The sequence below is a fragment of the Numenius arquata genome, chromosome 11 (assembly GCF_964106895.1).
Source record: "Numenius arquata chromosome 11, bNumArq3.hap1.1, whole genome shotgun sequence".
Taxonomy (NCBI): domain Eukaryota; kingdom Metazoa; phylum Chordata; class Aves; order Charadriiformes; family Scolopacidae; genus Numenius; species Numenius arquata.
The window spans coordinates 1,393,154-1,406,076 of NC_133586.1; the positions used below are offsets into that span (position 1 = coordinate 1,393,154).

At 55.3% G+C, this 12,923-nt stretch overlaps 1 protein-coding gene across 1 annotated transcript; it reads right to left on the minus strand.

Moving 5' to 3' along the window:
- Positions 1-1,700: 1,700 nt before the first annotated feature.
- On the minus strand, positions 1,701-10,869 carry PAQR5 (progestin and adipoQ receptor family member 5). Its single transcript, XM_074156232.1, has 7 exons — positions 10,819-10,869; positions 10,396-10,523; positions 10,070-10,275; positions 9,062-9,188; positions 4,564-4,660; positions 3,929-4,070; positions 1,701-1,933 (listed from the first exon to the last, which is right to left on the minus strand). The coding sequence occupies exons 1-7, from the start codon at positions 10,867-10,869 to the stop codon at positions 1,701-1,703; spliced, it is 984 nt and encodes a 327-aa protein (XP_074012333.1).
- Between the last annotated feature and the right edge of the window lie 2,054 nt (positions 10,870-12,923).

Below are 12,923 nucleotides of genomic sequence, written 5' to 3' on the forward strand. Positions count from 1 at the left end.
CATCAGGTTAGCGTATATCAGTGCGATAGTTATATTAGTTTTCTCTTTTAATGAAATAAAACTGTTGAATAAACAATTATGTTCCAGTGCTTATAAATATTAATATAAATCTTGGTCAGCTTTCCAAAGAAAGCTATTTTTCAAAAAGACTTATTTGTCCCATAATATATTTAACGAGCCATTGTATTGTCACTCAAAAGTGCATCAATTATACCTTGATAGAGGTAATTATACGCAAAACGAATGAGACACCCGTATGATTATCAAGCTTGATAATATTCCCTCGCAGTAATCTTTGCATCGTATGTTCCTGTGTGGCTTTAGGTAAATCCGACATGACAAGCCCCGTGGCTGGAGCCACCAGCCGAGCCGTCCCCGTGGGCTGCGTCCCCCTCGCCTGGACCAGGACTCTCTGCTTCTGCCCGTGAAATCCAGGTGCAGCAGCAAAGGACAAGGAGGAAGAGATGGAGCATGCAACTATTGCTGGGTGAGCAGAGCTCTAACTCTGGAAATGCTTTAAAATTAGGGGGTTTGGCCCCACCAGTGCATTACCCGCTCGGCTGTTCTAACTCCTGCCTTTCATCCGACAACGCTCGTCTCTCTGCTCTGCACACACTCCCGCTTCTTGCTCAGCTGATGTTTTATTCTCCCCAGACATCCCCATCCTCTTCACTCATGAAAAGAAAAACATTCTTCTCTGCGAGTGGGACCAGAAACGAGAGCGGTTCGGAGGTGATGGCTCTACCACCCTCTGTCTAGCCCCATATCCCGCTTCCAGCAGCCCCCGGGGAAGTGACTCCTTGACGTGGCAGCAGTGAATTTCTCTGTGCCCTCTACAAGGCGTCAAACAGCTTTTTTCTGGACAGCATGGCTGCCCCCAGGCAGCTTCGAGTGTTAAACACTCGGTACAAAACAGTGCTTGTAAGGAACTCCACAGCATCTCTCACCTCGAGCTCACCTCTCCTGGGGGAATTATTTTCCCAGGACTTACCTATGCACCAGAATTGGACCCAGAATAAAGCTATTCTGGAGGAATGTCCCATGGAGAGTTCTTCTAGAATAACTCTTTCCAGGTCATGATTAAAAATAGCTGAATTTAAAACGTAGGCAAACTCTAGTCTTTCTCAATCCCATGTCTGTCAGGCACTTGGGTTTCGTGTAAGGCTGTATAACGGGGATATTTGAGGTTTTAATCTCCAAAATAATGCCACTTTCAAGGTGCAAACCTCGGTTAGGGAGCCCCTGGGAGAGCCCTTGCTCATGCCTTTGCCAAGGAGTCTTGGCTGTCGGTCTAAACTGGTGACAAGGACATCCATGTCACCAGATGACCGGCCTTGCCTACGTTCACTTGCCCCCCCGATTCCTCCGTAAGGCAGACATGATGAATGCCTATTGCTTTGGAAAAGTATTAGCACTTATCTCCCTTTTACAGAAAAAAAAAAAGAAAAAAGTTAAGATTATTTTAAATAATTTCTTGTGGTGAAATAGCAACTTGATTAAAAGCATTTTCATAATTGCTCCCAGCTTTAAAGCTATATGTACAAAAACCAGTGCAGTATGTTTTTTTGCTCTCGAGGAAATTTTAAATAAACATTTTCTCGGAGAGCGAAGGCAAATAAATTCCTCCTCATGCTCTACTGTAGAGGTGGTGTTCAGGGTCTCTCCCGGGGAGCAGCAGAAATACCACAGAGACACAAAGCCTAATGCCCGTGTGGTTTTTCTCTCTGCAGAGGCTCTGGCATGAAGCGCAGGGAGGCGGAGCAGAGCCCGATGACAGTCAAGCTCACGGCCACGCAGATGCCCATTGAGCCGAGGGTCTGCAGGGAGGAGGGCAGGAGCCGGTGGTGGCCCTGGGCCATGTCCATCATGATGGCTTCCATCTGGAAGTGCGTGCCGATGATCCCGCAGACGTGGAAAACTTGGTGGCTGTGTCCTGCAACAGAGCCAAAAGCAAGCGTCCTGGTTTGAATGACTAATTTCTCTTCTAACCCTTGGGAAAACAGCACTTTTAGAAGACTCCAGTGTCTGAAATGGTGAAAATATTTTCTTTACAGCCAGCTCTGGGGTGTGGGTTTCAAGGTCTCCGTGTTTTTGCCCTCCCCAGGTGCAGGGACGAGGAGGAGCGAGACCCAGGTGCTTGACCCAGGCTGCCAACAGGGTTATTTCATACCATGAATGGCACATTCAGTATAAATTAAAAAGTTTGCTGAGGATTTCTCTCTCTCTCTCTCTCCCTTGATGGCTGCCACTCTGAGAACTCCTTGCCCCGGTGCCGGACCCCTGAGCCCTTCCCTTCTTCCCGAAGCCACAGCACTCTCAGGGTCCCACATTGTCTATCCCTGCAGGGAGGGACCAGCTTCCTGCTGGGGGAATGGACCGGGTATGATCCTTGTGTATTTTATATTGGTATGGGGATCCATAATGGTTCTTTAGTGTTATTAATGTTAATTATTTAGTGTTATTCTACTAAATCTATTGATTTGTCAGCCCTCAGGTTTCCTTGTTTTTTCCCCGATTCCCCTTCCCAGGTCATCTGGTGATAGAATTGTTCAAACGATAATAAATTATTGTGGGTTTCTCAAACCATAACACCAAGAAACTCCTCGGGCTTCATTCAAACACAGCCGTGAGGGTTCAGCAGACCTTCTGCCACCCATCCATTGCCGCCAGCCATGGCATTTTTAAATAGTTATTTTCCTAATTTCTGTGGCTTTTATGATTGCTCCACCAGAGCACAGAGACCTTCCTCTCCAAAATGTGCTGGCAGTGAGGGAGGTGCTGCTGGCAGCTGCAGTGGTGGCACAGGAGGGGCTGAGGAGCCCTGTGCTTGTGCACGGTGCTGGGGAGGGATGGGGAACACCCCGCCGTGGCCACGACAGCCACCCAGTCTCCTTGGTGGCTGCTCCTGCAGTACCCTGACATAGAATCATGGAATTGCGCAGGTTGGAAGGGACCTTTCAGATCATGGAGTCCAGCCATGAACCCAACACTGACAAAGCCACCACTGACCCATGTCCCTCAGCACCACGTCTGCCCGGCTTTTAAATCCCTCCAGGGATGGCGACTCCACCACTGCCCTGGGCAGCCTCTGCCAAGGCTTCACAACCCTTTCAGTGAAGACATTTTCCCTCGTATCCATCCTAAACCTCCCCTGGTGCAACTTGAGGCCGTTTCCTCTTGTCCCATCACCTGTTCCTTGGGAGAAGAGACCGACCCCCCCTGGCTACCCCCTCCTTTCAGGGAGCTGTAGAGAGCGAGAAGGTCTTCCCTCAGCCTCCTTTTCTCCAGGCTGAACACCCCCAGCTCCCTCAGCCGCTCCTCACAAGACTCGTGCTCCAGACCCCTCACCAGCTCCGTTGCCCTTCTCTGGACACGCTCCAGCCCCTCAGTGTCCTTCTTGTTGTGAGGGGCCCAAAACTGGACACAGCTCTCGAGGTGGGACCTCACTAGTGCCCGGTACAGGGGGACGGTCACTGCCCCAGTCCTGCTGGCCACACTGTTCCTGACACAGGCCAGGATGCTGGTGGCCTTCTTGGCCACCTGGGCACTCTGCTGGCTCATATTCACCCAGCTGTGACCACCAGCCCCAGGTTCTTCTCCACTGGGCAGCTCCAGCCACTCTTCCCCAAGCCTGGAACGTCCATGGGGTTGGTGTGACCCCAGCGCAGGACCCTTCACATGGCACCGTGAAGCTCCGCTGTGCCACAGCTGAGCGTTTTTCACGTGAGAAATGGGTGTTTGTGGTCATGAAACCCTTCGTGAAACATTTTGGAACAAGCATGTTCCCGCTTCGCTCCTGTATCTCGGATGTCAAACCCCATTTCCAATTTCCAGCAGGGAATAGACTACAACCTCTGGGAGTCACTCATGGATTAATGTGCCTGAAAATAACGAGGAAACAACGCCAGCTCGCCCTTTCGGCGCTCACCGATGTAGTCGAAGTGTCCTGGCGCCAGTCTCTCCGGCAGGTGGCTGGCGAAGATGAAGCAGGTGAGGAAGGCGAAGACCGTGTGCTTGTAGTGGACCAGGATGGCCGGCTCCGTGCAGCTCTCCGTCGCACACAGGTAGAACTGCAGCCGCAGAGAGGGATCCACACGGGGGGACCGAGCGAGGGAAAGAGGGGAAAGACATTTCTACCGGAGGCAGCCCCATTCCCTGAGCCCCCACTGCCCCCGGCTGCCCGTCACCCAACAACGGGGCTCAACACAAGGGCTGTCGCCTCCGTTTCCCGCAAATCCCAGCCCTGCACCTCCTGTCCTTAGACCTCCCCACAGCAAAATTCCCACCCGGCTCCAGTTTAGGAACTGGAAAACTTGGAGCTTGCAAAGGCAGTAACTTTCCAGCCCGGGGCAGAGTTTGAGCGCGGCGCTTTGAAGTGGAAGGAACCCGCCTGTCAATAGGTGCAGGAAAAAATAACCAAATCTCTTTTCCTGCCGGAGTTTGTTTTCCTTTTAAAAAAAAAAAAAAAAAGGCTGGCATATTTTCCCAAATATTTTCAGGCTAAGGTGAAGCAGCTGATATTTCCAGCCCTGCAGCGAGCAAATGCCGTGGTGGGAGGCGTACCCTGTAGAAGAGAGGGATGCTGTCGAAGAGGTAGGGGTAGACGAAGGCCAGGGTGCGGGAAGCCTTGCTGAACCGGGGCCGCTCCACCTCCAGAAACCTCGAGGAGAAGAGAGAAGGTATTTCACCTGCACCGCAGCGTATGGAACCCACGTACGTCCCCCCCACCTGTGGGTTTTTGGCTGCCGATGGCATTAACGCTGTGCCCACCCTCAGCAAAACCTGGCCAAACCTTCCCTGGCTGAGCCCTGAGCCGGGGGAGGAAGGATTTAGGGGTCCCCCCTCCCCTGTTCTACGCTCTGGCTCTCGCAGGTGCAGCTCTGAAAACAACCTTTTTTTACACCATCCTGGCTTTTGCTTCCTCTCCCGTTGCTCATTAACCGCTGCCCGTCAGCAGCCGGGAACAGAGCGGGTCTTTAAACAGCTGCTGTCCCTCCCTGCGGTTGTCTTTTTTACTGAATTTTTCACTCTTGGTTTGGAATCCAATCTTTCTGAGCACCGCAATCAAGGAAAGTACATCTGCCTGGGTTTGGAAGGCTCTGTGGGTACTGCAGCGTTCAGGCTGTGATTGCCGCTCGTTGTTAATTAAGCTGTGTTGCAGCTTGTGCCTGAAATGGGTGAGACGGCGCAGCAGCCTTCTGTTTCACACCCCGCCAAGACTTTGCGATCGTCCTTTCAGAGAACGCACGGAGAGAGGTACTGAAATGGCAAACTAAATTAGTTAAACAAGTTACTTTTTAATGACATCCCCTTTATAGTGGAAGAAGCAGCCTGGTGGTTAGAATCATGCCGTGTCTGAGGAGGAAAGAGTATGGCTGGACAGAGAATAATATCCTGCATTTTGTTCCCCGGGAAACGACGCTGCTGAAATGCCGGACACGCTTCACAGCTGAAATCACAAAATAATTGACCACCCAGGTCCCCCAGAAAAACCCATTGTAAAACCCGGAGCTGGGTCCCAAGCCCTGTGCTGAACCCTGAGCCCACTCCTGCCACGTGGGGAACACGACTCGAATGGAACCCGGCGACAGAAAGCCCCGGGGAGCCTCAGAGAAGCAGGACGGGCGTCAGGAGGCTCCCCACCATGGGAAGGCTCCAGCAGGGAACCCACCACCCTGCCCAACCACAGGAGCTCCAGCCCGGGAACAGAAAACCTCCCCCTCCGATGCTTTCCCGCTGGGAAAAAACAGCTTTTACAGGGTTTTAGCCCAACGTGGAAATGGGGAGATTAACTTGAGCGGAATTACAACAGACCTGTCCGCAAAGCAGAAGGGCTCTATCAACATGGCCCAAGGTACGGGTTGAAACTCCAACGGTTCAACTGGTGCTCAACAGCCACAACTGCATGAGGGTTTTCATCTTGCTCCTCCTCGGTTTGACCTTCCACCAAGCTTGTGGCTTGCCCAGAAGACATCCTGATGGTGGTGAAGGTGCCTCCTGCTCTATTTTCTCCTGCATTTCTGCATGATTCCTGATGTATTTTCCTACCGTGCCGGTGCTGGACTCCCATCCTGCTCACCCAGGGCTGCTCTCACCCTTGCCACACATCTTCCCTCGCCTTCGGCAATGTACCGACCCAACCTGCTGCCAAAATAGAGTCTGGACCCACAGGAACCCCAGGGACAGTGCCCCATTCACAGAGGACGGTGTGAGATGGAGCAGCAGAGTTTACACGTACTCTCTTCTCCTCGTGAAAGAAAAGCCCGTACAGGTTTTTCTGCTTTCGCGGAGGATTTTTGCAGGGAGACGCCAAATCCTCCAGCGTGAAAGAAACCTTTTGTGTGACTCCTCATCCTGCAGCGGGGCAGGGGGGGACACAGTCAGAGTTATTGAGCGTCACGTACAGGATATATATTATTTCTTTTCACAAGGACAAGGGGTAATGGCTTCAAACTGAAAGAGGGGAGATCTGGGGAAATAACTTCTTTGCTGTGAGGGTGGTGAGAGCCTGGCCCAGGTTGCCCAGAGAAGCTGTGGCTGCCCCATCCCTGGAGGGGTTCAAGGCCAGGTTGGAGGGGGCTTGGAGCAACCTGGTCTGGTGGGAGGTGTCCCTGCCCAGGGCAGGGGGTGGCACTGGGGGGGCTTTAAAGTCCCTTCCAACCCAAACCAGTCTACGATTCTGTCTTTCTATGATTTCAGCCCATCTGCACGTTTCCCTGTGTGGCAATTCAACCTTCCTAGGCCAAAGGATGCAAAAACCCGACCAGACAAAAATCTTACTGTTGACTCATGAACCAGCCGTCTCAGACTGGAGAATTTTCCCGGGAATCTGGCGCAGTAGCTTAGCAAATGCCTCTCTTCAGATACCCCCACTGCAAGTCCCTGACTTCCTCACCTGGCTGCATCCTCCTCCGCGGTGAACTGTCCTCCCATGGACCTTCATGGGGCACATCAAGAGGCTGCCGTTGGCCACTGTGCAGAAGCCCAGCGGGGTTCAGGTAGCCTAGGGCTGGCAGTTTGAGCATGAAATGCTCCAAAATGGCCAGACGTGCCACTCGCCTCCCCAGTGACCCGGGTCCCACAGACCCCCCCGGCTCCTGGAGCCAGCCCTGCCCAGGGTGCGGGTGATGGAGCCGCCCCAATGGCATTGCTGAGCCTCAGGGAGCCGGGCAGGACCAGCAGTGCCCGGGCAGGTCCCCTCCCAGTGCTCCCAGCTCCCTACCATCACCGCCCATTGCACAATTCGGTTTCGGGTCCCCTCCCGTCCAACGTCCCCACCTCAGAGGGACGTTTTGGCTGGTGTGACTCAGCTGAGGGTGACGCCGAAGGGAATGCCATGGGTGAGCAGCACCCTGCTGGGGTGGCCCAGGTGCTGGTGGCCTCACGGGGGTCTCTGGGGTGGCCAGCCCCACCACCTCCCTGTCCCCAACCTGCCAGCTGTGGCTTGGGCACCCCGGGGGTGCGAGGTGGGCACCTTGTTCTCTGCAGCCCCACCACCCTGCAAGAGGAGAGAGGTGGGGGGGCAGGGGCACAGCTGGGGGTCACACACGCAGCTGGGATGCTCACATGCATGTGGGGGGGCACAGGGATGCTGGTAGCCCCATGGCTAACACGGTCCCCAGACCTGACCTGGTGTACTCGGGGTGCAGTGGTGAATGAGGGGGGCTCCACTCACCACCACGGGGGCAAACCAGCATTGCTGGCCCCCACTGGTATGGTGCATCCAGTATCCCTCCTCACCCAGGGGTCTTTTGTTTATTTTTTATTATTTTTAGACTGACAGTCAACGGATTTGCGACTTCTCTTCTGGCAATTACCCAGACGACAGGAACTGCTGTTCTACCACGTGGCGCTAGTTGGATGGTTCTCACATAACTGTACTTACAGGTACAGGGGAAGAGGGAGGCTGACAATTAAATTTGCACATCAAGAACTTATTTAAACCACCCAAATTAATCTGGAACTGATCTCAAGCTGCTGATGCTTCCTAAGCGTTATCTTCAGGTGGTAAGTACTAGGATTAGCACACGGGCAGTGAGCTTCGTTTTCTAAGCCCATCTAATGAGACAACAGAGAGACGCACGTGGCAGAAACTAGAGGGGGAGAAGAGACAAAAAAGAAAGAGAAAGAAATGAGGAATATAAGGAAAAAATACCAAGGCCCATCTGGCACTATCCACAGAGCGATCCAAGAGGGATCCTCGATTTTGCTGCACGGCTCAGTAACACCGAGGACAGGTCCAAAATGCAAAGACCCCCCAAAATACAAGGAAAGAATAATGCCCGGATGAATCACATCCCTTGCGAAACACAGGAATTGTACATTTTGCACAGCCAACTGCATGTCGTGGCAGCGACAGACACGAGCGCTCCGCAAACACAGCCTTCGGGGGGGGTGTCTACCGTGAATCAAACAAAAACCAAACCAGCTCGAGCTCTGTGTGGCTGGAAATCAGCCGGGTAGGTTAGACTCGTGAGTTATTCCAAACAAGCTGTCTAACGCCATCCAGGAACAGAACGCCGCGCACGCAACGCTGCTCGTGCTTTAAAAATGACGCAACCGGCTGCGAGAACGTTGAGGTTCCTCCTCTGTAAGTGTGTGATACACACATAGAAACACACACAAACACACCCTCGCGCACGCAGCACGTGGGCTGACACGTGCCTTTGGCGGGACCACGCTCGTGTTCAAACCTAAACACCTTTTTCAGTGGTGGGGGACACAGGAGCCCACCCCCTTTTTGCAGGTCACGTTAGAAAAACAACAGCCCAAAGCAGGGGCTGGGGGGTGGAGGGGGGGTTGTCCTCCTGCCGGGCACGAACCCTGTGAAATTACCTTCTCAACTTCCAAAAATTAAAGCTAAAAGTCATTTGTTTTGCATTTTTGATCATCAAACTCTCCTACTGCCAACACGCAACACGTTTCCCAAAAAAAAAGTCCTTCCTCTTCCTGAGCTTAAGGCTCATGTTGTTATAATACAGCCTGGGATTCGCAACCTGTATTAATAATACTAATTAACGATTATGCTGTAGCAATCACGGCAGATAGAGCGGCAGCTCACCTGGAATAGCAGGACAGACCGGTGCTGACGAGGGTGTTAAAGAGGGCGATGGGGACGTAGCAGTGGTGGAAGGTGCTGTTGACCCATTCTGCTGGGAAAACGTATGCCGAGTACGCCAGCGCCGACCCTGGAATGCAGGGGGTGCCCGGTTAGTGCCAGGTCCCACCGGGACCCTCATCATCCTCCTGAACCTTCACATGGGCGCTGGGCACTCTCGGGAAAGGGAGCCCTGAGTCAAGGTAGAGGAGGAGGGAAATATCTAAGGGGAGCATCAGGCAGATGCCCTGGTACCAGCCCCTGCGGGCACCGCTCCGTGAGGAACTGGAGGTGCTTTGTGCCACCAGAAGATCCTGGCTGCTGGCACCCCAACAAGGTGCCACCCGCTTCACTGACAGCATTCGTCTTTAATGTGGGACTTTTTTTTTCTTATTCTATTTACTACAAATACCAAAGAGTGTCACACAATGCAGGCCTCCCTCCCAGGGCTGCCCGGTACGAAACCCAGCCCCAAATTACTATTTGTGATGGTGGCGGAGATGCTTCCCGGTCCCTCCCAAGCGCCAGGCCGTGGGGAGGAGGAGAAAGTACATGCAAGATTTCTGCTTGTCCCGTGGGCACGAGCCATCTGAGCACCCAAGGCCAGGTTGGAGGGGGCTTGGAGCAACCTGGTCTGGTGGGAGGTGTCCCTGCCCAGGGCAAGGGGTGGCACTGGATGGGCCTTAAGGTCCCTTCCAACCCAAACTGTTCTATGATGCCACCTGCACCCTTCACTGTGGGCATCTTCCACCTGAAGCTTGGCTGGTGCAGGGCTGTGGAGAACATCGTGGTGCCCTGGCACAGCCTCGGGGCCACCACTCATGTCACCCCAGGCTGGCCAGGGGGACAAGCCACTGTCTGGCCAAGACTCAGGGCTTGCAGAAATCCTTCAGCCCCATCCCTAATGCCTCCCTGTGGTTTGGGGGAAGCGAAGGGGACCGTCACCCCAGCAAGACCTCTGCCCGTCCTCACCCAAGCTGTACATGCTGAGAGCCGCGTAGTCGAAGAAGTAGCAGATGTGGCGGGCGCGGGTGGACATGGTGCTGAAGGTGTGGGCGCAGCTGGAGGCCAGGGGGTAGATGCAGCAGGTCAGCAGGTAGGCGAGGAGGGGCCAGGCGTGGGGGTCCTCCCGGCCCCCCGGCCCCCGCAGCCGCCCCACCAGAGTCCACACGAAGTACCTGTGGGGTGGAGGAAGGTCAGCATCGCACCCTTGGGTGTCCCCCGTCCCTGCTCCCCAAGCCTTGCTCCCACCATGGAGACCCACCAGGGATGCTGAAGACCCAGGGCACGGTACCTACCAGGCAGGCACAAAATGCGTCCAGATATTCAGCGTCTCGTTCGTCATTTGGAAGACGCTGAGGAGGCAATCTGCTGCCGAGCTTCGGGGGGGGCGATACCCGAAGAGGATCCCCTGCTCCTGGTACCCCTGCAAGGCAAGGACTGGCACCAGTGGCAGCCGGAGGAGAAGGAAAGACAAATCGGAGAAGGAAGGACAAATCGGAGGAGTAGGAAGGAAGGTTGCCAAAAGGAGGGTGCCCATTATTCGGGACCCAAGACCCTGCTGTGAGGACAGAGCTGTGTCCCCACGGTGGGAGGTGGTCCCAGGAAAGGGCTGAGCCCTGTCTCGGGGGGTCATGGCCACCCCACCATGCTGCTCCCACTTGTCACCTCCCAAAAGCCCACCGAGCCTCGGGTTTAGGGAAGAAAAGCTCCTCTCTGACCTTAGGCACTTGGTGGATGCTGAGCAGCCGGGGTAACTTCAGGCTCAGCATCGTGCGGGTCGGGGCTCCGGCTCCAAGGGATGTTTTCGGCTCGGCTTCCCTGGGGACCAGCCCCGGCGGTGCCTCACACCCCGTCTGGCCACATCCCCGCTGGGCAAGCGATGGGACGGGGACAGGGCTGCCCCGTGGTGGCTGAAGGGATGCTCCCGGGGCTCAGGAGGGGTGGCCTGGGGGGGACACAAGCATTTGTGAGGATGTGGCAGTGTCCCCATGGGGGGTCCCAAACCCACACGTGGCAAATGCTTCCTGGGGGGTTCCCATGGCATGGAGAGGGGAGACCTCATCCATCCCTGCAGGATGATGCATCCCTGCATCCATCCCCACCACTCATACCCGAAAGGGGCAGGGGGAGAAGGACAGCACGTCCCTGTGCCCACCACCCAGAGGGAGTGAAACTCCCTGTTGTCACCCCAACAGAGCCAGGGGTGATGCAGGAAGAGCACCCATGTCCCCGGAGCACCTGAAGGTCACACAGAAAGCCCTGGGCGTGGGTTGGGGGTCTGTGGGGTGCAGGCAGGTCCCCTTGGGGGAGCCGGGAGGACTCGGTGCTGGGGCTGGTTCCCCTTTACCCAGTGCCGCGGTGCAGCCCTTCCACCCCTGGTGTCTCCATCTCTTACCCGCTGGTGGCTTCGGCAGCCTCTCCCCCTCCGTCTCCACCTCTGCTCTGCCAAATAAAGGTGAAAAAAAGGAATTATCATCTTCCTGCACCCTCCCGCAAAGGACCATCTGGGCAAGAAGGGAGCCCGAGGCTCGGCTTGTGGGATGGGCCTCCCGCTTGCCGCTCCTGCCGTGGCATTTCGGTTGTCCCCACCGTCCCGCAGCTTCACACGGGGACACACCGAGCTCCAGCCGTCAGCGGGCGCTGCCGCTGCCGCTCGGAGACTCGCCAGTCCCCAATAAACCCTTTTTCTGCCCTTTCCCAGCCCTGGCATCAGCCTTTGTCTTCCCCTGCTCTTCCTCCCTGCCCGTACTCTACCTCTCCGGGCGGCCAAGCGGCTCCGGTGCAAACCCACCCGGGCAAAACACGGTGTGTGGGGAGTGCCCGGGGAGAGGGGGCTGGCTGGAGGCGGTGAACAGAAGGGAAAAAATTAACGAGGCAGGAGAGCAGTAAACCCGACATAAAATAAAATTGGCAATGCCTTTAGTTAAAGATTAGACTTAAATCAGGAGCTTTTTTTTTTTTTTTTTTTTTGGGCTGTTGTGCTACAGGCTACACAGAGGATGGAGCCCCCCCCGGCCATCTCCTCGGAATTCCTGTGCCGTGGGGAAAAGGGGACCTGAGCCCTGCGGTGACCTCCGGAGCCTCGGGATCTGGCTGGAGGGCAGGGGGAGAGGGCTGGGAATGAGGGCTGGGAATGAAGACTGGGAATGAGGGCAGGGGGAGACGGCAGGGAGTGAAGGCAGGGAATGAGGGCAGGGAATGAAGGCAGGGAATGAAGGCAGGGAATGAGGGCAGGGAATGAAGGCAGGGAATGAAGGCAGGCAGTGAGAGCTGGGAATGAAGGCAGGGAATTAGGGCAGGGAGTGAGGGCAGGGAGTGAGGGCTGCCCTTGGCTATTTGCATGCTCAGGAATAAAGGGCAGGCGGGCACAGAGCTCTGCCTTTGCCTACCCCCCCGCCGCACATCTGATATAAACACAAATGAGGGAGATGATGGGAAAGAACAAAAATAATGTCTCTTATCTCGGTGAAGCCGCAGCAGCTCTTCACAAAGCCCCGCCGTGGGGTGGGGGGGCCCGTATTGGCAAAGAGCCCTTGGCCAGTAGCCCTGACCCGGGTGAGCTCGGGTCCAGCCCAGGCAAACCCCGGTCCCCGCACGGCCCCCGCCCCGGGCTGCCTCCAGGGAAGGAGGTGGGAAGCAACCGGGCCCAGGCTTCACGAAGAACTTGTATTTTAAGAGCCAAATGAGTCACCGGAGCTGCGGGGAGCAGCAGCAGCCCCGGGCACACCCTGCGGTCCCGTGTTTTCCTGCTCCTTCGGCTGATTTTTTCCACCCGGGGAGCGGCGCTCGGCGTGGGACGAGGGATGGGGGGCACACGGGGACC

What these genes read in the sequence shown, in the direction of transcription:
- PAQR5 (XM_074156232.1), bottom strand. Translation starts at nt 10,869, where the DNA reads ATGCTGAGCCTGAAGTTACCCCGGCTGCTCAGCATCCACCAAGTGCCT. An exon ending in TCTCAGCATGTACAGCTTGG is followed by an intron (nt 9,189 to 10,069) that starts GTGAGGACGGGC and finishes CCTGCATTCCAG; the next exon opens with GGTCGGCGCTGGCGTACTCG. An exon ending in GCATCCCTCTCTTCTACAGG is followed by an intron (nt 4,071 to 4,563) that starts GTACGCCTCCCA and finishes CTGCGGCTGCAG; the next exon opens with TTCTACCTGTGTGCGACGGA.